A 25,381-nucleotide genomic window follows, 5' to 3' on the forward strand; every position below is an offset into this window, starting at 1 on the left:
ACAGTAACAAACATTCACTTTTTGAGTACAGAAGCCATATTCCGATGACTGTTAAAATCTGATAATAGTCAAGTTCTGATATTAAATTCTGATGGAAACTCTAATGCTTACGTGGCATTATTCTTTACTTGACTAATTTATGGTAAATACTGTAACGGTCATATTTAATCAGAATTAGGTGAGATAAAAACAGTCATAATCATTTGGGTTAGTGGTAAACGTGCTTGTCTTGAAAAACTGCATGTGCACAGTAATTGTTACTTATTTCCCGTGCCCATTAACTCCTGCTTTAACTATTGACTGTTCACATATTGCCTAAATTATTACACATCGGTCTAGGGAGACGCTCATTAAGTTAACTCTACACTTCATCATTAATCAGTCCTCTAGTCCCTTGATATTCCATTGGCTATTTAACCGACATTTCATGTCAGATATATCATCTTCTATTCTCACACAAAATCATTCTCTCTCTTTTAATTCTCACCATTTTCTTCCTTCATAAAAATGGTTCTTGTAAACATGTTTATGAACTATAAAAACTTCAACGTCGAGTTCAGTTGTGGTGACTGGGAACAGGAATAGCACGTTACTGCCATTCCTGATGAGATATGGAACTTGGTTCCACAAGAGGTTCGGACAAATCTCTTGTTCTTTGAGATGGACTATCAACTCCATCTTGATCGCTTGGAAGAAGAACGGAGAGAGGCTCTTCTTCAGCAAGAATAGATCATCCATCTTGCAGTGCTAGTTATCAGCAGCAGGAGGATCTAATCGATAGCTTTCCTTCTTAGGCCAAGGCTGTTAATGTTCACCATCTTAGACTAGGATAATCTTGTAATCGTTTGCATGTAATCTAGAAATTTCATAAAATGTACTCTTTTGATATTATAATGAAATTTCTTTTGATTGCAAGATTTAGTCTTTGTTTATCTCGTATTATGTGCATGTAAATGTTCTCATTGAAGCCTGTTAATCTTTACTTCATCTACTTATACTGTATTTCTTGATGAATGTTTTGATTAAAATTGTGGTTACTAATAATTTGTGCTGATTTGATAAATAAATGTTGAATTTGAATCGACATATCCTGAGTTACACTTGAAAAGGTAGAAGCAATCGAGAAAGTTCAAGAGAAGCAACATGCCCAAATCTCTGAGGTTCTGGCAAATCAAGCTTCTCAACAGGCTCAATTGAATGATATTCAATCTTCACTGGAACTTCTTCTCTCACTCCTACTATCAGATGATGCCAAAAAGGGGGAGAAGATAGTTAAGTTCAAATGCTCTAATGATCAAATACTGAAGAAGAAAGATGATGAAGCTGATGACCAGGGAAACCCTAGCAAGGGTAGAGGTCAAGTTCAAAGTAAAGGGCAGAGCAGCAAGGTTTCTTCAAGGAAACTAATTACTGAAGCAAGCAAATCTTCTACTCAAAAGAAGACAAGTTCTGAAGCTGCTCAAACTCAAAATCTGATAGCAAGTACTCAAACTCAAAATCTGATATCAAGTCCTGATGAGCAAAGCCTGATGTTTTGATACAAGGTGGAAGTCAAGATTCTCAAAAGTTCATGCAAACTCTGAAGCTCAAGGGAAAGCAGACTACTGTCTACTATAAAGATTCCAAGATTCAGACACTTGATGAGGAAAATGCTAGAAGATTATTTCTGAAGCATAATCCAGGAATGGATTTAGAAAATCTCAAGAAGGAAGAAGCTAGATTTAAAGCTGAAAAGACAAATCTAAAGCCAAAAGCTTTTGTTGCAAAGAAACCTCCAAGGCCTAAGGTAAAATGCATTGTGATCAAGGAGAAGTCACAAACTGAGGCATCAAAGCCCAAGACTAGATCACAATCTGAGATTGATCCCAAAGACAAAGGGAAAGGAAAAGTTGATGAACCAACCAAGCCACTGGAGATGAAAATTCCTCAAATCCTGATAAAGCCAGTGTGTAAAATGGTTCAAGTTACTGATGATAATCTTGCTGAAGATAAAGATGTTCAAACTCTGAAAAGAAAGAAGATTTCTGAAGAATCAAAGACAACCTCTGACAAGGCTCAAGTTGTTCAAAGTGAAGAAGTGCGATCTATAACAGAAACAACAAATTCTGATTAAGTCATCAAGTCAACCTCTGACAGTGCTCAAGTTGACTTAGACAAGATGGAAGTAGCTGATAAAAAGAAACTTCTGTGGAAAAATGTCAAACCATCATATTCAAAAAAAAGCCAATTGCTGTCTACTTTCATGACTATTGGGTTAAATACTAGAGAACCAAGAGACAGGGCTGGACTAGGTTCTGATGAAGCAAAGATTAAGACAGAAGTTAAAGTTGCTACTAGAGATCCATTTCTATTGACTGACAGACCTCTTGAAGATGTTACACAGAAACATCTTGATAAAAATATCTCTGTTCAAGTGGTACTGGATGTTCATAACAAGCACAATGTCAAGGAAAATCTGATTCTATTTCTTGAAGATGGAAGGACATATCAAATGTCAGAATCAAATGTGTTAAATAAATCATTGAAAGAACTTTAATTCTTTCATTACCTTTTAGAGGTAAAGTCTGATATTACCAGGAGATGGTCAAATTTCATATTGAAGACCATCAGAGATAAAGCAAGAATTTCTGGTTCAAGAGTTACATAATTCATTCCTAATATAGTTGAAGATGATGGAAGTGAGATTCCAATGAAGAAGGATTCTGCTAAGCTTGAAGTGATATTGAAAGAGAAATGTCTGTGCTACAATGAAGATTCTCATCCTAGGGTAATAAGACTGAATGATGGTTTAGATATAAACCATATCTCTGCTTTAAGGACTGCAGTCTATCAGATTGGAAGTCAGAATGAAGAGATGAAGCAAGTCAAGACTATACCCTCTCAAGTCCTGAGAATTAAAGAAGAAAAGCTGATATCAAGCTTTGTCAAGAATTATTATGGATTCAGATTGACTCAGTAAGATTGGTAAAAGCTACAAGGACTGTAAGTTGTAGTTAGTTATCTAGTTAAACTCTTATTTGCATTTGTACTTAAATGTTTTTGACATCATCAAATCTATTAACTTGTATATTTTGCATAATTTACAAGTTGGGGGAGATTGTTAGATATATTTGAGATGTCATGTCTAATATGATTCATATTTAGTTTTCAGATCTTAACAAACAGGACATATCAGGACTTACTGAAATCAGGACTTACTGGAAGTCAGAACTTAAGGTCGTTTCAAAACTTAAGTGCGGGAAGACTGTCATAGAAGGAAGGAAGCTGATTTACAGTAGAAGATCGAGACTAAAACAAAAGAAGATATGCATGGAAAGAGTTAGAAGGCTGGAAGACTTGTAGAAGATATCTGATTGATATATTTTAGAAGACAGAATTATATTCCATATCAATTAGAAGTTATCTTGTAACTGTGTACTATATAAACACAGACTTCAGGTTTACACTATATGTGTTATCATTATCGAGAAGATTATACATTGTAACCTAGCAGCTCTTAGTGATATTTGTTCATCACTGAGAGAGAACAACGGTTCTTATTGTAACAGAGTTTATTCAATATACTTGATCTTTGTTACATACTTGTGTTAAGTCGATTTGATTGTATAAACACTGTATTCAACCCCCTTCTACAGTGTTGTGTGACCTAACATGGTTAAGATTCCTCATCAACATGACTGCAGCTCCTACCTTTAATTTCAAATCATGTTTTGGAATGGAAGGCATATTAATTGAATTGAGATACTCAATTGGGAAAGAAGATTCATAGTCATTATCATCATTTCATGTCTCAGTATTAATAGAATCTTGTTTAAGGTAAGAATGCGTGATACCTGGAATTTGATTTAAAACATGAGAATTTACTTCATCAACAATTGCATTTGTCGGCGTGAGGATGGCTTTTTCCTTGAGATATGATTCAGTAGTGTAGTTTTTCGTAAAATCTGGATAGGTGACATCAACAATATCTTTCACTGTGTTGGTTTTCTTCTCCACCAAATATTTCCTTGGAATGATGATTTCTGGATCCTTATAAATGTTATCTGGATGTATATTCTCCATCTTGTCGTCACCGACATCAAGAACCCATTTTGCAAATTCTGCAATTTTCTAGTTCTCTTCAGCATTCATACCGCATCCTAGACGCATATTCTGGTGGAGCATAAAAACTTTGTAATGGTTCCAGAGGCTTGACTAGTTAAGAGAAGATTGCACAACTTCTGTTCTAGAAGCCTTTGGAATAACAGGCAAGATTTGCCGAAAATCGCCTCCAAAAACAACCGTTATTCCTCCAAATGGAATATTTTTATTTCTAGGATGAACTGATGCCATTATATCTCTAAAGCAGCGATCAACATATTCAAAAGCAAGGCGATGCTGTATTGGAGCTTCGTCCAATATGACCAAACTGGTATTCTTTATTAATTCAGCAATGTCAGATCCGTGCTTAATACCTGCCACAAAGTATCGATCCAATTTTAGCGGGATGTGAAATCGAGAGTGAGATGTTCTACCACCCGGAAGAAGTGTTACAGCTATGTCGGATGATGCTACTGGAAGTACTATTTTGCCTTCACTGCGCAAACGACAGCATAATGTTTTCCATAGAAATGTCATCCACATCCGCCACTGCCATCTACAAAAAAGAGACCTTCTTCTCCTTTATTTACAGCTTCTAATACTGAATTGTACACCTGTAGTTGCTCACTATTTAAACTCTGGAAGTTTTTTGGAATGCTCTTCAAATTGTTGATTCTTGTCATATCTGGTCTCCTCCTCAATTAGCCGGTTAGTCGTATTATGCATGTAGATATCTTCAGTATATGGCATATTTGGAAAATCTTTCAGAGACTTGCCAACACCATTTAACAGCTTTACTACCTCTTTCATGTTATCATGAAATAATCCAGTTAAGATCCTTATGTTGCAGTTAATAATTTTGAAAAAAAACGTGGAGATAAACGATATGTGAATAATTTTATTTAAAATTTACCTGCAAGTGTATAGTTCTCCAAATCAGCGTCAAAAAATTTGAGCTCCACATTACCGGACTTCTTCCGTTTGTTGTACAAAATGTCATTAGACAAAAATTTCCAGTTATCGGTCCACAATTTAAGCGGATCTACGACTGCTACTGGACAGTTGGTCAATATATGAACAAATATTGAACGAAGCTGAAAAGGCATGCCAGATTCCGCATTTTCTCAAAGTGCAGAGTGCCATTGATTGTCATCCTTAAGGAGACCAAGTACCTCACACGCTTCTTTATATGTGTTATATGTTCGACCATTAATAGTTCTCAAATCACGAAAAGAAGTTGTACCTTTATTGCGCCAAAGAAGCATTCTAAAAAAATGTATCTCCTTGTGATGCATGAACTTATGTTAACCTTCCAATGACAATCCTTCTTTCACATTGTTTCCACTTAGACTGCCCAGGTAGCCAAGTAAAACCTCGTGAGAACTCCTGGTAAGTGTAATCCCGAGCACCGGGAATAGTTTTGTTGGCCACAAATCATGCTTCTAACTTACTTTTCCTGTTTGATGCCTTAGTTGCTACTTCTTCCAAACTGTCATTAACATTGAAGGTAATATTTTTGCCTCCTTCTATATGGACAGGCAAACACTCAACGGAAGGATACCGATAATGAATATCATATCCTAATAATCTCCAGGCAGCTTCGGATGCACAAATGTAACGACCATCCAGAAAATGTCTCACCTCATCAATAGTTTTACCCTTTTCTGAATTTGAAGGCAATCTTTTTTTCCTCCATATCATCATTGTTGCTGTGTCATATCCCTTCAAACAATACTTGAATAGATATTTCAAAGAGCGAGAATTGTTGCAGATTTCCAAGTTCATATGACACTGAAAGCGTAGTAACAGATCACGATTATAAGGTACAACAAATTGATTGTCCAGTTGTTGCTTGTTCTTCTCAACAGTCCTATCCATCCTTCTCCTCCGATAAACAGGAAATCCACAGTCATCAAAGAATGTGTGACCATTGTACCTATGTGTAAAGATGGTTTAAACACAAATATAATTAGGTCTCCTTTTACATTTACCATAATGAATATATTTTTTCCAAAAAATCTTGGATAATTCATTGCAAATACATAAAAGTATGTCCTGATGGTCATGTATCATGTAATTTATTTGAATATACCTCTTTGGGAAATGACGACCGCATTTTCCATCCGACATATACGGAGAATACGAAAAATCCTGTCCACATGGCCCATGTATCATGTAATTTTTAACAGCATGGAACCCGGCCGAGTCAGTTTCCTTATGCGGAATTTCAGCACAAACCAAATCATCAATCTGCTCTATCGTATTGGGGCGATAATCAAGATGTAGCCAAATTAACAAATGAGCGTGAGGTAATCCTCTTTTCTGAAACTCAATCACGTACATAACTGTTACAAAAAATTCATAATTTAGTAGAGAATATAGTGTAAAATCAACTATTATAGGTTGTTTTGTAAAAGCGTTAAATTACTCACGTCCGGTGCATTTTCCAAAGTAATTTTGATTTTTTATTAAATCAACCAATTGATCTAGCTTCATTTTAAAAACATGGGCAACCACATCAGGAGCATCTGACATATTAACGCCCGACATATGTTGGATCATACTCTGAATTTCTGGCCATTTAGTGTTGCAGGCCATTGTCAAGAAGAATGATGGATGACCAATACTGCGACATATGGCAGGAGAGTCTTTAAAATACTGGGACATATATCTCCGAGAACCTGTGAATGTAGCAGGTAAAATTACATTCTTTCCTTGGCATGTTGTATCAGAATCACCTTTTCTCAAGGAGTCGCGGATTGAATTGTATAGATCAGATCGAATAGTTTTTTGATTCCTTTTAATCCATTCCAAGCGGTATTGTTCAACTGCGATGAATGCATCAACAATATATTGTTGCCATAAACGACCACTCAAGTGAGGAGTTAAGCCTACAGAATAAAATTTTACAAATAGCATTAATACCATTATACAATCTATATATAGCTGTCATCAATTTACATTCCTATATGATCGAAAAATAAAATTGACAATTTATTTTTTAACATTTTTAATAGTAATGTAGTACCTTCAGTTAGTCTGATCATGAGTTTCTAGACATAATATTCCCGCATTGAAACATAACATCTCTGTTTTGATTCCTCTCCATCATCATCACCTTCAATAATTTTAGGAGGTGGACCACCATTTTTTCCCATTAATGGAATTTTCAAATGGAATCCTTCATCACCATGAGGGAAAAGTAAAGGATACTGTAAAGGCATGAAATGGGCATTGGTCTCGAAAATCCTCTGAAGCTGTTTAGTTTTTGTTTGAACAACAATATCCCGGGTTTCGCATGAATCTTCTAGGTCACCAACAATCAGAGCACCAACCTCGTTAGAAGGTCCAACATTATTAGATCTACCATCCGCTGCTTTACATGAAATTAATTCCAACTCAACTTCCTCGGGTTCATTGTTTTTGAACCGGTCTCTAGCCATACGAAAACTATTAACCAATCGATTATTCTCATCAAGCATCAGAAGAAGACCTTTTACAATGTCTGAATCTGTAGAATCGCTACCAGGAATAGCTCGCTTTATATTTTCTATTTTATTCTCAGTATCATATACGTACAACTGACAAACTTTGGAGGTTCACTAGTAGTTGGGCATATGCTTCCAATCAAATGATAATTGTAACCACAATGCTTGAAAATGTAAGAAGCTCCTCCTCTGTTTATACTATTGTCAATTTTACCTCCAATTGTTGTAAAAGCAAACAGTGAGTTATATATCCGGATCTTTATTTTATAATGTTGAGTTTTCTTTCCACCAGATAACAATTTAGTTAAAAACGGAGGAGTAGGTTTCTCCTGTGGTAACTAGACCTGCCCATTCCGACAACAAACAGAAAAAGTTGGTGACGCATGCTTGTTGGATTTGTTATTCCGTTCATTATTCCACATAATGGCTCTACAGTATGGACAAAGTTTGTCGGGCTTTCCAAGATCCATATATCCTTGCCACAGGTATGTCAAAGATTATTAAAAAACACGATATAAAAGAATCAATATCAATAAATTACAGTCAATGCAGGTCTGAAATCAGTTTACCATCATACCGTTACTGTGAAGATCAAATTCTTCCTCAGAATCATATCCGCCGAATTCCATTGGAATTTCTGATTTTTATTATTGGTAAGGATCAAATATATGAAATTTAATTAAATTGATAACGGTATCAATGCATCACATTTGTTAGTTGTTTACCTTCAGAATGATCCTCAACCTCCACATTATTAAAATACTCAATATAATTGCGATCTTTTAGGTTTTGCTTAATTTTGAAAGGTCTTTTTGATCTTGACACAGATGGACATGTGTTATCTGCATTCCATTTATTTTGACACAATAACATTACGCGTTCATGAGATGATATAACTGGATTTGCATTCCATGTATTATTAAACAAATGTTAACACGTTCATGAGATGATAGACCTGGATTTATAGAAGCTGTAATTGTAGATGCCGGTAGTTGGAAATTAATCTTATCATGTCCTAGCTGTTGTGTGCATTTCAGAACTGGTTTAGCTATATTTGCAGATTTTGGTATATCTGTAATTATTTACGAAAATAGCAATATTCGGAAGTCACTTTATCACAAAACTCCAAAAAAGTAAGGTATTGACTTAATTTTACCTGGATTGTTAGAACGGGTTATTGCAGCAGTTGGAAGTTCCAAATTAATCTTACGTTGTCCCATATGTGTCGTGGATTTTGAAGATGGAACTTGTTCATTCCTAAATTCTGGTATATCTGCAAATTAAAATGGTTAATTCAGATATGATTAAATCTGTGGAAATCTGGTCACGTTAAAACTACAAAAATTTCACAGGATACATTGTTCAACCTTACAAGTTCACGTTCTGTAACCTCCTTGATGAAGGAGTGACTCCACTAAATGATTGACCGACACATGATGATTTTGTTGCATGTTCAGGATGCTTTTAAATAATATCATAATTGAAACATATAGGAAATTAATTAAGTAACTTTTGTAAACACTGACCATCTCCACATGAGGAATTAACTGATTTAAATGCAGCAAAATTTACAGGAGTATATGTGGTATCACTCAATGGTGACGGCGTAAATCTACCTGGACCTGAAACTGTTTGTCATTCAATTTAGCTGGTGTGTCACTATTTACTATAAAAGAAACTATTCTAAAAATGTCAGTTTGCAACATATCCGAATGTAAATAAATACCAGGTTTCGACGTGGGTGGTGTTTGAAAAATATTAGATGAGGGACTGGAAGATCTGCATCGCTCGCTGTCAATTAAGTTACGTTGTGGATTTTGAGGTAAGCCTTCAAATGTACGTGTGACACGCTTTATGTTGGAACCATGTGAGAAATCATTAAAATTCAGTGTTGACAGCGGAACTCGACTCTGTGCTGCAGGAAAAATGCCAAGAATCTTAGCATGTGTACAGGACACATTGAATGAAAATAAACAATTAAAAAAATGATGCTTCAAATACACGTACACTGATTCACTGTTGTTGAAACCTTGATATTATTGTTCAATACCGGTTTTTTAGTAGTATGGGCAGTTGCAAATTTATCAATAGGATTCATGGGTATTCGTTTTGTTCCTGCAACAATTTAAGAATCAAACAGTAATATACACGTAGAACACGATAGGACAAATTTGTTTATGGATGTCTACTGTGCTTCGTTGCATCTGATGTAGTATCGGATCTGCTGTTTTTTACCACTGAAATTTGTTGTTTTGATTTCAAAAGCTGTGTGCCTTTCTGGTTGTTTAGTAATTCATACTCTAAACAAAACGTACATTTAATCACAAATAATAATTTAATAATCTTAAATCTTACAGAAAAAATAGATACAAACACAAACCATGCGTTGGCGTTTTAGTATTGACAACAGATTGCCTTACATTAACGTGGGCATTTTCATTTTCATTTGCGAAAATTGATGAACCTGGTTCACGAAAAAGCAAGGATTTTTGGCAATATTTGAATACAAACATGATTTAATCATGTAAAATTAAACAATAAAAAGGTATGTTACAAACACCTGATTACCATGCTTAGGAATTTCAGTAATATCAGAAGATTAGCTAGTATTTATATGTGCATTTTCATCTGCATAACCTGATGAACCTGGTACATGTTCAAAACAAACAATTATTTGCAATATGACACTCAATAAACTCAACATAGAAAACTTATGCGGCAAAACACAGACAAATTTTGCAAGGCACACATACCGCTCATTAAATGTTCTGCAGAATGAGAACTATATTTCGTAAACAGATTTCGTTTTGAAAGCGAAGATACTTGATTTGTTGTATGTTTCAATCGTCGCTTGTTATCTGGTGTCAAGATTTAGATCAACAAACAAACATGTTCTATACAGATATAATTTATATTTCGTAAACATGAAGAGGATATGTACAATCTAAGATGGATATGCACTGTATAATAAAAACATCAGAATACTCATATTACCAGGTTCCAATGAAGGTGGAGACAGTAGCAAGGCCGTAGGCGGTCGTTTGGAAGCTGTAATTCATGAAAGAAAGGAATGAGAACATGTAATCTACATAGCCGATGAAGGAGGACGAACTGCTTACCTGATTGATTTCCCAGTGTCCGATATTTTGGTTCTTCGTCCAGTGGTTCTTTCATTTTCAATCTTCGGGTTATAGAATGATTTATACGAAAATCATAGAGTCAAACAGAGTGAAGAAGAACTTTGCAATCCTTTGGCAGTCATCAATGATGAATGAAACCAAGAAGGTGAGAAGAGAGTCAATCTGCAAAAATCATGTGCTTGAATTGTGGATCAGTTTTTTTGAAAATTGAAAATTTTGTTATAATGTGTTAAGTATAGATTTAATTTTACCCAAGAATTTGAATATTACCCGTGGATAATCCATAACCCTACCCGTTAACCCATTTTAGATGTTTCATTTACATCCATGCCCTTATTTTTTTAAAAGTTAAGTAGAAGTTTTTAATTTTTTTGGATAGAAAGGTAATTTTATGGAATTTTTCACTAGCAGAAATTAAGAATAGTAGATTTACGAAATGTGTTATATTGTAAATCATGTTAGTGTTAGGCAAAGATCAATACCTTTTTAAAATCTTGAAAATTATATTCTACAAGTTGAACATTGCAAATTATTATATTAAAACATTCACCTGACTTGTTAACATAACTGAATATTGAGAAGCTGGGACACTTATGTCGCTGCCGAGTTCCGTGTTGTATTTTCAGATGCACGAATCATCGTATTAAACACGTGGATTCTTTTATGATACTAATATGAAATTTTATCTTTAAAAATTGTAGTTAAAGTCTATTTTAGTAAATTACACTTACAATATTAAGTATTTATGTCTATTAGTTATTACAAAAGTATTCATTATCCTATTCATTTTTGCATAAACTACAAAATTTTACTTGTATATTTGTGTTTTACATTAATAAATGATGCATTTGATTCATTTTTCAAACAAATTTTAATTTATTAGTAAATTTTATTATGTTTAACATGAAATATATATAAATTTTTTGTTTAATTTTCATGTATCTCCTGTATCCCCATATTTTTATATTTGTCGAGTTCCCCTATCCTCGCACTACACACTCACATTCCCACACCCGTGTTCTTCTTTCCTAGCTGAATGTAAATGATTTTTAACATTCTCAATCAAATAAGATTCATATAACATATTTTGCAAATTGATATGTTTTACGATATTTTGATTGTAGAACACCGAGATATCTGATAAAACAGTAATCTAACTAACTGTAACAGTTAATTATAACTGTTCTCGAAAAAATTCATATTACCCCTCATGGCTCATCAGCACATGCCTGAATTCAGGCAAAAATGCACTAAGAACAACCAAATGAAAAAATGGAGTATCTGGAATAAAAACCTACTTTATTCTCAATAAAATTAACCTCCTTCCATATCAACCGGTGAAAATTACAAATGAGTTGCATAAAAGAAATTCATGCCTTCCACAAATTACCCAGTGCTGAACTAGGTTTGCTTGGTACAGTTCCTATTATATGATTCAGCACCGATTCAAATGATCTTGACGATCGTGGCTACTTTGCCCATCCAAAGATTCCGCAAACCATATGCAGAGACTTTGTCCCCAGGAGGCAGTAAAATTTTGATTTGCAACTCGTGCACTTTCTTTCATGAAAGAGGAATCATATTTCATTGCCAAGTGGAAAGACACCAGGTACACATTGATAGCCTGCACCAGCATGTCAGTCTTTTCCATTCCATCATATATTCATATCTGTCCGGCTTCCACCAAAGTAGATGCATCTTTTGAGGAATTTGGCCATAATGGTGAAAGCGCAACAACCTTTCCGATGATGATGAGTGTTGGAGATATTAATTGCGCTGATGCAATACTGTTGGCAAGATCTTTGATTTCCGCAAATACCTAGACATTTACAAGTTAAGCAAGTAGAATTTCAATAAAATTAGTTTCAGACTTCAATAAAGAGAAAAATTGAAACTTTCAGATAAGCAAAATTCATATTTAACAACATTTGGCGATAAAGTCTGGTGCTTCAAAATCTTGAGAAATTAAGCAGGTCGAAGCACTTACTATGCGCTGTTGAGGTGTTGTCCCACGTTCAACTGCAGCAGCTGGTGTATTATGTGGAAGACCATGATGCATCAACTTCATTACAAGCGAAGGGAGAGTTGATAAGCCCATGTAAACAACCAAGGTTGAATCGGGGTCGGCGGCATTTTCTGCTACAAACAGAGGATCAGTACCTCCTTTCTGGGAATGCCCTGTCAGAAATCTAACGCTGTTTGCAACACCCCTATGAGTCAATGGTATTCCAAGCTCTGCTGCTATTCCAGAGGCTGCAGTTATTCCTGCAAAGAAATGACAAAACTTGAGACCAGTGTCCTCTTTTAAGGTATCACATTCAAGAGAGTAAAAATTCTAAATGCTGTATCATTTCACTTCTTAAAAAAGAATAATAATTCAAGGCAGGATACACACATATATATGACCGTGTGGATGATGCCAGAATTTTTTTCCTGGGGGTGTTAGTGGTAGAAGAACCACTTAAGGGCATTTATCAGCTCCTGGAACAAGACATGAGCACCACTTGTTTTCGAGACTTCATGTAATTTTAATGAAAAGAGAAGAAAGGATTATGTTGATCTGTGGAACTGCTTCGTCATTGGAAAGAAAACCAAGTCTACCAAGGTGTTTAAGGTCAACTATCTCAAATCAACTTATAATGTCTTTGAGCTCGAGAATAAGATACAAATAATTTCTTCATTACCCATTTTAACTTACTGATATATCTTAATGATGTAGAAACACAAGACCGAAGACTTTACTTTACCACAGATAAGTTCTCAGGTGCCTCAGAAAACATTGTTGCCATATTTCTTCCATAGTGGAGGTTATGCAACTTAAGTATATCTTGAAGTTTTAACTTTTAGTTGATCTTTATGTCCAAAACCACTTTGAATTTAAGTTATATCTGAGTGCAATTTATCAATCAAATTTTCATTCAGGAAAGGTGGCAAATTTCGAGAACACGGTTTGCTTTGCAGTTATGATTTAACCCAAAAAGTATATCATCCACCACCTCCAGAATACATATTCGACTATTTTTTTTCTAATTTTGAAGACAATTTGGTTACTTCGGACTTCAAGAAGTAACTGACATCCAATTTCCTGATATGGATATCTTAACTCTAAGGTAGGACATGGTACAGAGTTGGAATGGCATAAAGATTTTCAATAGCATTATAAACTAAAAACACGACAAAGCTCGAAACTTGAAGCAGGTAATCAGAAGGTGTAATGACATTGTACTATTGTACCTGGAATAACTTTTACTTGAATTCCTTGTTGTTGCAAGAAATCCATCTCCTCTCCACCCCTTCCAAAGACCTAAAACCCATAATATACATTAGAACCATGTGTCATGTCTCATGATCTTCCACGACATATTTCACTGAGCAATGACAAACAAGAAAAAGTTAAAACTAAAACCTTACCAGTGGGTCTCCCCCTTTAAGCCTCACTACAGTTGCCCCAGCTTCAGCAAAACATAATAACAACTCATGTATCTCCTCCTGCAGAGAGAAACAATGCAAACAAAAATTTGTCAATTAACCACAGCTTTTCCAAAATCGTAAAAAAAAATAGAAGAAAGTAAAAAATATAACATCTCATTTGTTTGTGCCTCAAAGACATGAAAACAGATTACATGAATCCATTAGTTGTACATAACAAGCTGTTCAACAATATAACAGCATCTATTCCTAAACGATTAACTCACTAGTTTTTCTCATGCAAAAGCCACCATGTGTTAAACTCATCGGGAACCCAAAACATTGTTCTATTTATATGACCAAACCAAAGCAAATACAAACACAGAACCATCAAAGAACCAAACCCACGTGGTCTTATGATAACATCCACAAACAATTCGACTTAAAAAAACAAATTAACACTATCCAAATAAATGAAACAACAATTCAACATTGAAACCTCTCAATAAAAATATAAAACCAATCTGCTAATATCAATGTAAGACAAGAATGAATGCACATCACATTGATACAGAACTTTCTTAAGGATCTCTCACACAAGACAAAGAAATAATCAAAACCCACATTATCCATCGAAAATTTAAACTATTTCAAATAACCAAACACGTAACAAATCAATTACCAAAAAAAGCACAAAAAAACAAACCTGCGTTCGACTATGATAACCAGCAGTCTTGCCAACATAAAGAAGCCTAGCATTCTTCCCCACCAAATCAAGAACATCATTCGAAACCAACCTATCATACAACAAAAGATCAGCACTTTGAATCACTCTCATCGCCTTCATCGTCAACAATTCAGGATCACCAGGCCCTGTCCCAACCAAATAAACATCCCCAACTTTCCTCTCCCCTCTCTCTCCAACCCCATTACTCTCTCGCTTCTCTCTCAACACTTGCAACATTTTCTTGAGCTCAGGGAGCTGAAGGGCAATGTCGTAGTCTCTAATTGAGCTTGAATCAGGTGGGACAGGGAAAGAAGAAGGGGGGTCCAGCTGGTTCTTGAATGCCCAGCTGTCTCTTTGGTATCTAATTGTTGAGTGTTTTTCGGTAAAGGGTGAGTGTGAAGATGAGGTGATGAAATGTAAGCAAGAAGATGAATTCAGGGGTGGAGAAGTGAGTTTGGGGAGATGGGGTTGTGGGAATGATAAAGATGGAGGCTTTAGAAGGGCCATTTTCGGTGGATGTGTGGGAGAGATTTATGGGGTTTGAGTTTTGCCGCAAGGTGCGTGTTTTATATGTTTGTGTAAGGGGGCGAGAGAGAGATGGAGAGAGAGAGATAGGTAGGGAGATATATTTATATATATATATAGAGAGAGAGAGAGAGAGAGAGAGAGAGAGAGAAAACAGGGGAGAGAGCGGGGGGGGGGGGGGGGATTTTAATGGGGGTGTGAGTTTGAAGGAGGGTGTGGGATTTATATGTATGTGTGTGTAGAGAGAGGGAGGAGGAATGTGTGTGGAAAACGGGGAAAGATGAGAGAGTTGGGGAAGTAAAAGTAGGATTTGTTTTGGTGGATTGAGAAGGCAATTGTGTCTGGGGGGGGCTTTTCGGGGGTTGAAGGGGACGCCGCCACTTCCCTTTCGACCCTCCCCTATTTTTTTTGTCTTTTATCGGTTCGTACTTTCTAGTTTGTACTCTATATTTACCTGGCCGTAATTTGAAGTAGACTAAGACAGCTCAATGGGGATTTTTTTAACGATTTTTCCGTTGTGTACTCGTGGACACACGCTAAAAGTTTGATTGATAAGTTGTAAAAAAATTATTGGTAGAGATTTTTGTGTATCCATTATTATTAATGAGCTCTCCATTAATATCTCCATTAATATGTTGTGAATATCTTGTTAAACATTAACTTTTAGCATATGCCCATGGATACATACTAAAAAAATCTTTTTTTAATCATGTGTACAAATGAGTTTTCGCGCACCTTAACTAATTCGCACAATTGCTAATACACTCGTATTCATCAAACATAACAGCTCACTTACTTTCGTGTCTTTCAGTAAATTTTAACTTACGACCTTTTGGATAGTATGCCCCTAAAGTCATAGTATAAATTAATTGGGACACCCGTGAAGGATTCATATTGAAATTTTATTTTTCGAGTTTTGAATATTTTTATCAGAATTATAATTATCAAATTAAAAAATTCATTTTTGAAGCTATATTGGTCAAAAGGAAAGCGGTAAATATTCTATCGAACTTAATCAAATTGTTTCTACTAAATTCGGTATTTACGGTCTGGTCACAGATTTGATTTTTATTTTAAAAAAATACTTTGAATTTAGTTTTAGGGTAACCGAATAAAATTCGATCCGAATACTCGAAACTTAATTCAAACCAAAACAAACTGAAACTCAACAAAACTGAAATATTAAATTTAATATAACTTCTATATTTATATAATACATTTATATAATTGAAAAATATTTATATGATAATTTAATTTAATTGGGCAATTGATTATAAAACTGTTTGTATATATTATAATTAGTTAGATACTTGGTACATGAAATTTAATGATTTAAAATAAAATACACGTAAAATCAGAAAAATAATCAACAAATAACCGACTACAGTAATTAACATCTAAAAAAGGAAATTAGTTTTACTATAATAATTGCTAAATTTAATCACATGTATTTTACTATATTGAAATAATTTCGAAAAAGTTTAATTTTTAGAAAAAAAAATTGTTAAGCCCATTTTTTATAAATATTTATTTTAGTGTTTCCTATATAATTTTCGGGTTTCTGTTCAAACCCTAACCGAGCCAAAAATCGGCGATTCGAGTTTGATTTTTTATTTTTGAATTCCATTTGATTCGGTTCAACTTTAATTTAAAATATTTAGTATAATTTTAATTTTTTTGTCAAATCCGAATTAAACCATTTGGTTACCATCCCTACTGTTAGATATTGAATGCAAAGAAATGTAACATAGATGGGGTGAATGTATTTCTTGAATTATATTTGGCTTTTTAAACTTGAGTGGATTAATGGTGAACAAAGCAGTTTAAGATTGCAGAGATAAAATGCTTGACAATAAAACACACAAGACACAATATCAAAAAATCACTTAATTGTATTAATTAAGTTTGTCTTGCTACAAGTCTGTGTTATTGAATACTCCCTCTGTTTTTTAATATATGACATTTGACTTTCTGGCACACACATTTAGGAGGGTTGACCACATAGCTAGAATTATTATTTTTATGAAATTCCTTGTTTGAATAAAAATATGAGATCAAAACTTTTATTCAGAAAAAAAATTCGAAAAAAATTATTTTAACTATATGGTCAAACCTCCTAAACATGTGTGCCAGAAAGTCAAACGTCATATATTAAAAAATATAGGGAGCAGTAAGAACTCAACTTCTATCTTAAGAGAATACAAGATTTTTAGATATATTTTTGTTACCACTAAATAAGAACCTGTGCATGCTTTATAGGCTAACAACACGGATTTACAAAACTTGCACTAAAATGTACTAAATCAATTTCTAAAGCAACCTTGTCTATTACCTTTTCTAGTGTTGACAAATTTGTGCAGAATCTTGCAGGTCTATGACCATCCTTTGTCCAGTGAATTTTGAACCTTGATCTTGTATTCTTTAAGCGGCTTTTGTAGACTTTCCAATTCAGTGAATGAATTTTTGTTGAAAGGCATATGTCATAGCCTATTTATTTATTCGAGAATTTAACTCAACTCAAATAAGAATGTAACAAGTAAATAGTGGATCTACCGTCAAAGAGATCTCACAAAGTAACATCTGTCAGAGGATTCAGAAACAAGGTTCATCTACAGACTTGAGGAATTAATTCACTGGAAGAAGTTCAAGATATTGATCAAGCCTCAGTGATACAAATCAAGATTGTAGATTTAATCAAGTGACAGAGATCTTGTCAGGGTATCAGAGAATTATAAGGATTTAATCTGAAGAAAATCAAGTTGTCAAAGTCAAGACATGAAGAAACGTCACGAAAGTTAGTCACTCATGAACCAGACAGTACATCGAGTGTCAACATTGAAGTGGTGGAATTGATTCATAATTTTCAGAAGATTTTCAGAAGAATGGTTGCAGTTCAAGAGTAGTATTAATTCTCTATTAATTAATTAAGTCATATAGTTTAATTAAGAAAATAAATTATATCTGCAAAGATTTATTTATTGATTAATTGAATTAATTGATTAATTAATTCTGAATTAATATTAAAAATTTTTAGAATTTTAATTGGATTAAAATCAGCTTTAATTCAGCAAGACAATTGAAATTGAACTAGCATGACAATCTGGATTGTCATACCGATTGTCATGCCAGGCCTTTTTCAATTGTCTCACCTAAAGTTTTACTGGAAGAGATAGTCTTGCTAGTTCAGTTGGATAGTCTTGCTAGTTCAACAGATAGTCTTGCTGAAAGTCATACTAGCTTAAACTGATTGTCATACCGAAAGTTCTACTGGTTCAGGAGATTGTCTTGCTAGTTCAACCGATTGTCATTCCAGTTCAAGTGATTCTGTTGATTGAATTAAAAAGAAAGAAGCATCAGAAGAAACAATCATCAAAAAGAACACAAGTCAACCAAACAAAGAACAAAAAAAAGAAGCAGACAATATTTCATTTTCATCTGCTAAATTCAAGATCACAATTTCTAGTTTCAAGTTAAATCCAAACAACTAGAAATCATTATCTTGTTCTTGTGTAACTATCTAGCTAATCATAATCCCTAGAACTTAATCTCAAATTGTGTTTAGCATTTGATTCTTTTTATTGCAAAAATAGAAAAAGTTCATGTCGAATTTATTCTAGATTTGTGATAATTAATTTGAGATCAATCCCTTGTAATCGATACCGTTGTTGTAACACCTTTCAAGTTTAATAATATTTTTATTTAACTTGAATTTTGTTTCAATTTTTTATTCCGCAACAAATTCAATTATATGGTATAGTTTGTATTCAACCCCCCTTCTACAAACACATTGGGACATAACAATTGGTATCAGAGCCTTCTGATTAACGAACAAATCAAGATCCTAGACTTTTGTGATTTTTCAACTCCTTGAATTTTTATTTATTCAAAAATTCATAATGACTTCACAAAAAGTTGGAACCGTTAAAATTCCACTATTTGATAAAGAAAATTATATCATGTGGAAGAAGAAGATGCTCTTGTTTTTACAAGTTGCAAATCCCAAATATCTGAACTTGTTAAAGAAGGGTCCAAAAACTCCGATGGTTATTGAACCAGAGGTGATAGTAGATGATGTTGTGATTACCAAAGCTAGAACCTATCCAAAAGAGCCTGAGGATTTTTCTCCTGCTGAAAAAGAAGAAGCCTCCTTGGATGCCAGCCTTCAGTTAATTTTAGTTGATTCCCTCGATCCCTTGATGAACAGACATGTGATGAACTGTAAAAATTCTAAACACATATGGGAAACTATTGAGGTTATTAATGAAGGTACAAAGGAAGTTAGGGAGAACAAGATGGAGATCCTAACCTCTGAGTATGAACATTTTAAATCCAATCCAGGAGAAGGAATTACTGAAGTGTTTGAGAGGTACAATGCATTGATCAACAACCTGAACATAAATGGAAAATATTATTCAATCAGGGAGGTCAACAAAAAGTTCTTGTTAACACTTCCAACTCATCTTGAACATAGAATCACTGCCATAAGAGAAGCTAGAGATCTGAGTGAGATTTCTTTGGATAGACTCTATGGTGTGTTAAAAACCTATGAGTTGGAGCAGATTCAGCAGAAGGAAGTCTACGGGAAAGATAGAGTGGTCAGCACATCTACTGCTCTAGTAGCTGAAGGTCAACAACAACAATAACAATCTCAACAGTTAGAAAGAATGGTACATTATTCCAAGGCTGAGGAAAATGTATTAGTAGCAGAATATGATCCTCCTACTACAAATCAATCCAGTGATGATTTTTACTCCTTGGAAGAGCTGGAGCAATTGGAAGATGAGTCAATGGCCCAAATTGTCAAGAGATTCTCCAATGTCAGATTCAAGAGAAATCCCAAGTTCAAGTATAAGTCCAACTACAACAGATTCCAGACAGGTGGATTTTCATCCTCTAACACCAGTAGTGGTTGATACAAAATAGGGATGGTTGATCGGAGCACCATTAGATGCTATAACTGCAATGAGTCGGGACACTTTGCCACAGAATGCAGGAAACCAAAGCAAGTAAGGAAGAACTCTTATGATTCAAATCAAAAGAGTAACTCTGAAAGGGCTTATCTGGAAAAGGGAAGAAGCTGGGATGATACTGATAGTGAAGATGAAGAAGAAGGGAATCTTGCTCTTATGGCTATTGATGGAAAAGCTTCATCGTCAAGAAAAGAGGTAAAATTTACTGATGCTGAATTAGTTTATCATCTAGGAGGTTCCTTAGATTGTGCTCATCGTGATAAAGAACTGTTAAGTCAACAGATCAAAGACCTTGAGAAAGAGGTTAATGAATTAAGACTTGTGCACATTATCAAGACAAGTTAAAAGAACAAGTATCTTTTCTAGAGAATAGAGTTAACTGTTATAGACAACTTGAAACTATTCTCAAAGACAAGATCACCGGTCTTGAGACTAAGGTTAAAGCCTACTTCAATTCTTGTTCGAAGGCTAAAGAGTTCTACAGTAAGCAAGCTGTTAATCAAACATCTGGAATAGGTTATGATTACAATGCTGCTATTGGAGAATTAGGCATAAACTCCCCTCCTCATATCTGTGCTAAAGGTAGGGAGGTACCACATGTGCTTAAGGGTGTTGATAAACCCCTCTATAAAGCATCAATTGCTGAACCATTTGATGCGACCTCCTCTATTATTCAAGAAGAAATACGTGCTGAAGATCATGCTAAGGAGAAGGTTGTTTCCAAGTCAAGTGTGTCGAAAGTTCCAGTCAAAGTTGTGAAAGCAACTGAGACTAACTCAGACACACATGAGTTGGATAACAAAAATGTCATGTCTACCATGCATAAATTGCCTGCTGTTAATCCCTCTCATAAAGCATGTGGTGTTTCTAATTGTATGTCTTGTGCTTTCAATTTGATGTATGCCTATTTTAATTGTAAGCATGTTTCTAGTGATAAGACTACTCCTCGTCAGCATGTGAATAATAGGAAGCATGATAGGTCTAAGACTGCTAGTCCTTCTAAGGCTAGAAAGGAGACATTTGTGCCTAAGCCTAAACAGAAATTTGTTAAGGCTGTTTACAAGGTCAAATGTTCAGTCATTGAGAAAGTTGAGACCATTAAAGTTAAGAATGTTGTTTTGCCTGAAAAAGGACAATTCTACAAGTATGTCGGGCCCAACCAAGTTTGGGTTCCGAAGAAGGTCTAATCCATTTGTAGTGCAGGGCATTAAACAGGTGGAACCGGTAGTGTGGATTCTTGACAGTGGATCATCAAGACATATGACCGGAAATAGAGCCCTGCTATCAAATGTGGTTGAGAAAGCTGGCCCAGTGGTTACCTTTGGAGATAACAGCAAAAGTTTAACTGAGGGATATGGTTGTTTGTAAGCTGGTAATGTTATCATTGAACTCAAACTTCTTTCAACATTAGTGATTTCTTATTTCATGTAAAATCTTTTGATATCACTATTGTACATCATTTCTCTCAAAAGATTAAATGTATAATTTTCATTCATTATAGATCTTAAGTACATTTTATCTCTATAGTGTCATATGTTCTGTGATACCGGTTCAGTCTCCAATGGCTTTCTTTCATTGACAGTCATGAGGTTGAAACCCACAACATCTATCCCAGACTGTAAAGACAAACACAGAAACAGAACCAACCAACACTCTCTTACCACTAAAATGAAGTATGAGTGAGCGTGAGGGAGATAGTGCATTAGTGCACCATATAAGAAAGGTTCTGAAGTCAACCCAGCAGCTCCGTCTCCTACATAAATGAGTAGTATTTAAACCGAGACAACTGCTAGCTCCCATACATCTTCTCAAAAAGATGTAATGGCTAAAAATGCACAAAAACAGTTACTAGATTCATTCTCTCAACAGGGTGCGTCTATTGAAATTTTCCTGTTGGCCAGGGTATCCGATGTAGTGTCACCACCTCAAACACAAACAATTCTTGATGCACAAGGAAATGTCACACACACAAAGGATGAGTTGACGAAAATAAGAGTTTCGACCATTTTAAGGTCAGATTCGATTGTTCAAGGTTCTATAATGGACCAATTGCCTTTACAGGTGTTAGGAGAGGATACTGATCTAAAAGCCATATGTCAGTGGTCAGTGTCTACCTCCCCAGGCTTAAATCCCCTGGATGCATCTGCGGATAGTGAATCTGACATAGGCGCAGATCAGCAACTTGTTGACAATGATTCAGATATTACCTGATGAGTCACAAGGAAATGTCTTCAAAGATATTAGAAGGGAACTTTGATCTTTATGCTAAATTCTTTGGATCATTGTTTACCTTCCCAGAATTCAAATCTAGAACCCTAAAAGGGAAACTAGCAACTTGTAGATTATAACTCAGATTCATCTGACGAGTCTAACGAGGATGGGGATTTGCGAACTCCCATTGCACCACCTGTGACCTCCTTAAGGATGGCTAAGGTGATTTTCCTTGCAGGTACAGCTGAATGTTGGAGCTATGAGAGGAGTGATACACTTGTGAGAATGAGTGTAAACACGAGTGGAGAGAAGATTGAAACACATGTGAGGTACACTAAACAGAATCACACACTCACAGTGAGGAAGAAAGAGAAACTACTTGTTATTTCTTTTCCAACCAAGTGAAATATGAGAACTCCTTCAGACAATGACATACATTCCATCTCTAAGGGGGAGATAAAAGCTTAAGTAATAGTTTGGAGGATTCCTCAACTAAGGGGGAGAAATAGCAGGGAGGAAGAAAAAGATCATACATATGTACACTACACCACACCATTGTTGTTTGTAACTACGGATCCTATTATACGGGAGAGGTGGTAAACACAAGGTGATTTTCTAGTAAGGGAAGAAGTTGTTTTCCAAAAGGGGAGTACCATTGGTTTTTATCTGCGGATCCTATTGTACGGGAGATGTGGTAAACGAAGGTGATCTTCTTTAAGCAGTTGATTCTCATAGGGGGAGAAGCAAGAGAGATATGCGCTTCTCAACAGGAAATGTGGTTGTACAAATGAAGATGAAACTACTTGAAGATATGTTCAGTCTATAGGAACATCTATTTGGAATCTAGATATAATCCAGAACTTTTCTGCTATTTACTTGCATTTCTGTTTATATCTTTTTCTTATCTGTTAATTGAGTTATCCTCTAGGTATTTGTTATTATTGTCTAACAAACAAATAGGGGGAGATTGAAAGGCATATGTCATAGCCTATTTGTTTATTCGAGGATTTAACTCAACTCAAATAAGAATGTAACAAGTAAATAGTGGATCTACCGTCAAAGAGATTTCACAAAGTAACATCTGTCAGAGGATTCAGAAACAAGGTTCATCTACAGACTTGAGGAATTAATTCACTGAAAGAAGTTCAAGATATTGATCAAGCCTCAGTGATACAAATCAAGATTGTGGATTTAATCAAGTGATAGAGATCTTGTCAGGGTATCAGAGAATTACAAGGATTTAATCTGAAGAAAATCAAGTTGTCAAAGTCAAGACATGAAGAAACGTCATGGAAGTTAGTCACTCATGAACCAGACAGTACATCGAGTGTCAAAATTGAAGTGGTGGAATTGATTCATAATTTTCAGAAGATTTTCAGAAGAATGGTTGCAGTTCAAGAGTAGTATTAATTCTCTATTAATTAATTAAGTCATATAGTTTAATTAAGAAAATAAATTATATCTGCAAAGATTAATTTATTGATTAATTGAATTAATTGATTAATTAATTCTGAATTAATATTAAGAATTTTTAGAATTTTAATTGGATTAAAATCAGCTCTAATTCAGCAAGACAATTGAAATTGAACTAGCATGACAATCTGGATTGTCATACCGATTGTCATGCCAGGCCTTTTTCAATTGTCTCACCGAAAATTCTACTGGAAGGAGATAGTCTTGCTAGTTCAGTTTGATAGTCTTGCTAGTTCAACAAATAGTCTTGCCGAAAGTCATACTAGCTTAAACTGATTGTCATATCGAAAGTTCTACTGGTTCAGGAGATTGTCTTGCTAGTTCAACCGATTATCATTCCAGTTCAAGTGATTCTGTTGATTGAATTAAAAAGAAAGAAGCAGCAGAAGAAACAATCATAAAAAAGAACACAAGTCAACCAAACAAAGAACAAAAAAGAAAAGAAGCAGACAATATTTCATTTTCATCTGCTAAATTCAAGATCACAATTTCTAGTTTCCAAGTTGTATCCAAACAACTAGAAATCATTATCTTGTTCTTGTGTAACTATCTAGCGGATCATAATCCCTAGAACTTAATCTCAAATTGCGTTTAGCATTTGATTCTTTTTATTGCAAAAATAGAAAAAGTTCATGTCGAATTTATTCTAGATTTATGATAATTAATTTGAGATTAATCCCTTGTAATCGATACCGTTGTTGTAACACCTTTCAAGTTTAATAATATTTTTATTTAACTTGAATTTTGTTTCAATTTTTTATTCCGCACTAAATTCAATTATACGGTATAGTTTGTATTCAACCCCCCCTTCTACAAACACATTGGGACCTAAAATTTGTTGACTGATTATCTTGAATATTGAACTTGTCTGTATACTGAATTTGAGATAGTATGTCGAGATCTCCTTTTATTCTACAAAGAAGTGACATATCGATAAGTATAATGACTTATCGATATTTTGAGTTTTTTATAGGTATATTTGACTTGTCGAGGTCTCCAGTTCTCTACATGCAGAATGACTTGTCGACATCTCCAGTTCCCTATATAGGCTTTTGATTTGTCGACATCTTGAGTTCTCTACATAAGGAATTTGACTTGCCGATATCTCTGAGATCTCTACATGAGTTATTGACTTGTCGATATCTCCAATTCTTTATATCTTCATTTGACTTGTCGATATCTCTGAGATCTCTACACGCAGAAATGACTTGTCGATATCTCTTGGGACTTCTCTACAAGTCATTTTAGAAATTTCGACTGAATTGTCGATATACATTGATCTATGACTTGTCGATATCTTTACTTAGAATATTTTTTATAAAACAACATTATTCAACTCCAAGCTTCTACATCTTTTCT

At 34.7% G+C, this 25,381-nt stretch overlaps 2 protein-coding genes across 2 annotated transcripts; both read right to left on the reverse strand.

Annotated features, from left to right (window-relative positions):
* Positions 1–4,194: 4,194 nt before the first annotated feature.
* LOC141696191 (uncharacterized) lies at positions 4,195–10,742 on the reverse strand. The gene is made up of 21 exons (XM_074500371.1): positions 10,688–10,742; positions 10,563–10,616; positions 10,322–10,426; positions 10,206–10,214; positions 9,949–10,032; positions 9,576–9,683; positions 9,295–9,483; positions 9,095–9,196; positions 8,725–8,841; positions 8,524–8,640; positions 8,294–8,410; positions 8,146–8,205; positions 7,913–8,043; positions 7,166–7,661; positions 6,513–6,971; positions 6,173–6,425; positions 5,532–6,016; positions 5,253–5,323; positions 4,994–5,174; positions 4,709–4,883; positions 4,195–4,576 (listed from the first exon to the last, which is right to left on the reverse strand). The coding sequence occupies exons 1-21, from the start codon at positions 10,740–10,742 to the stop codon at positions 4,195–4,197; spliced, it is 3,750 nt and encodes a 1,249-aa protein (XP_074356472.1).
* Positions 10,743–11,842: 1,100 nt separating this feature from the next.
* Positions 11,843–15,685, reverse strand: LOC141697198 (S-adenosyl-L-methionine-dependent uroporphyrinogen III methyltransferase, chloroplastic). The gene is made up of 5 exons (XM_074501479.1): positions 14,823–15,685; positions 14,120–14,197; positions 13,943–14,012; positions 12,696–12,973; positions 11,843–12,527 (listed from the first exon to the last, which is right to left on the reverse strand). The coding sequence occupies exons 1-5, from the start codon at positions 15,348–15,350 to the stop codon at positions 12,372–12,374; spliced, it is 1,110 nt and encodes a 369-aa protein (XP_074357580.1). The 5' UTR covers positions 15,351–15,685; the 3' UTR covers positions 11,843–12,371.
* Positions 15,686–25,381: the final 9,696 nt, after the last annotated feature.

This window comes from Apium graveolens, chromosome 11 (genome assembly GCF_009905375.1).
Source record: "Apium graveolens cultivar Ventura chromosome 11, ASM990537v1, whole genome shotgun sequence".
Classification (NCBI taxonomy): domain Eukaryota; kingdom Viridiplantae; phylum Streptophyta; class Magnoliopsida; order Apiales; family Apiaceae; genus Apium; species Apium graveolens.

Bases quoted from the DNA above. Each gene is read 5' to 3' on its own strand.
- LOC141696191 (XM_074500371.1), bottom strand. From the start codon at position 10,742: ATGAAAGAACCACTGGACGAAGAACCAAAATATCGGACACTGGGAAAT. The intron at 5,324-5,531 runs GTAAGTTAGAAG...GGCGCAATAAAG, and splicing joins TAAGGCATCAAACAGGAAAA to GTACAACTTCTTTTCGTGAT. The intron at 5,175-5,252 runs GTACTTGGTCTC...ATGCCTTTTCAG, and splicing joins CATATAAAGAAGCGTGTGAG to CTTCGTTCAATATTTGTTCA.
- LOC141697198 (XM_074501479.1), bottom strand. From the start codon at position 15,350: ATGGCCCTTCTAAAGCCTCCATCTTTATCATTCCCACAACCCCATCTC. The intron at 14,198-14,822 runs GTTTGTTTTTTT...TTCTCTCTGCAG, and splicing joins GTTATCATAGTCGAACGCAG to GAGGAGATACATGAGTTGTT. The intron at 12,528-12,695 runs GTAAGTGCTTCG...GTAAATGTCTAG, and splicing joins CAACACCTCAACAGCGCATA to GTATTTGCGGAAATCAAAGA.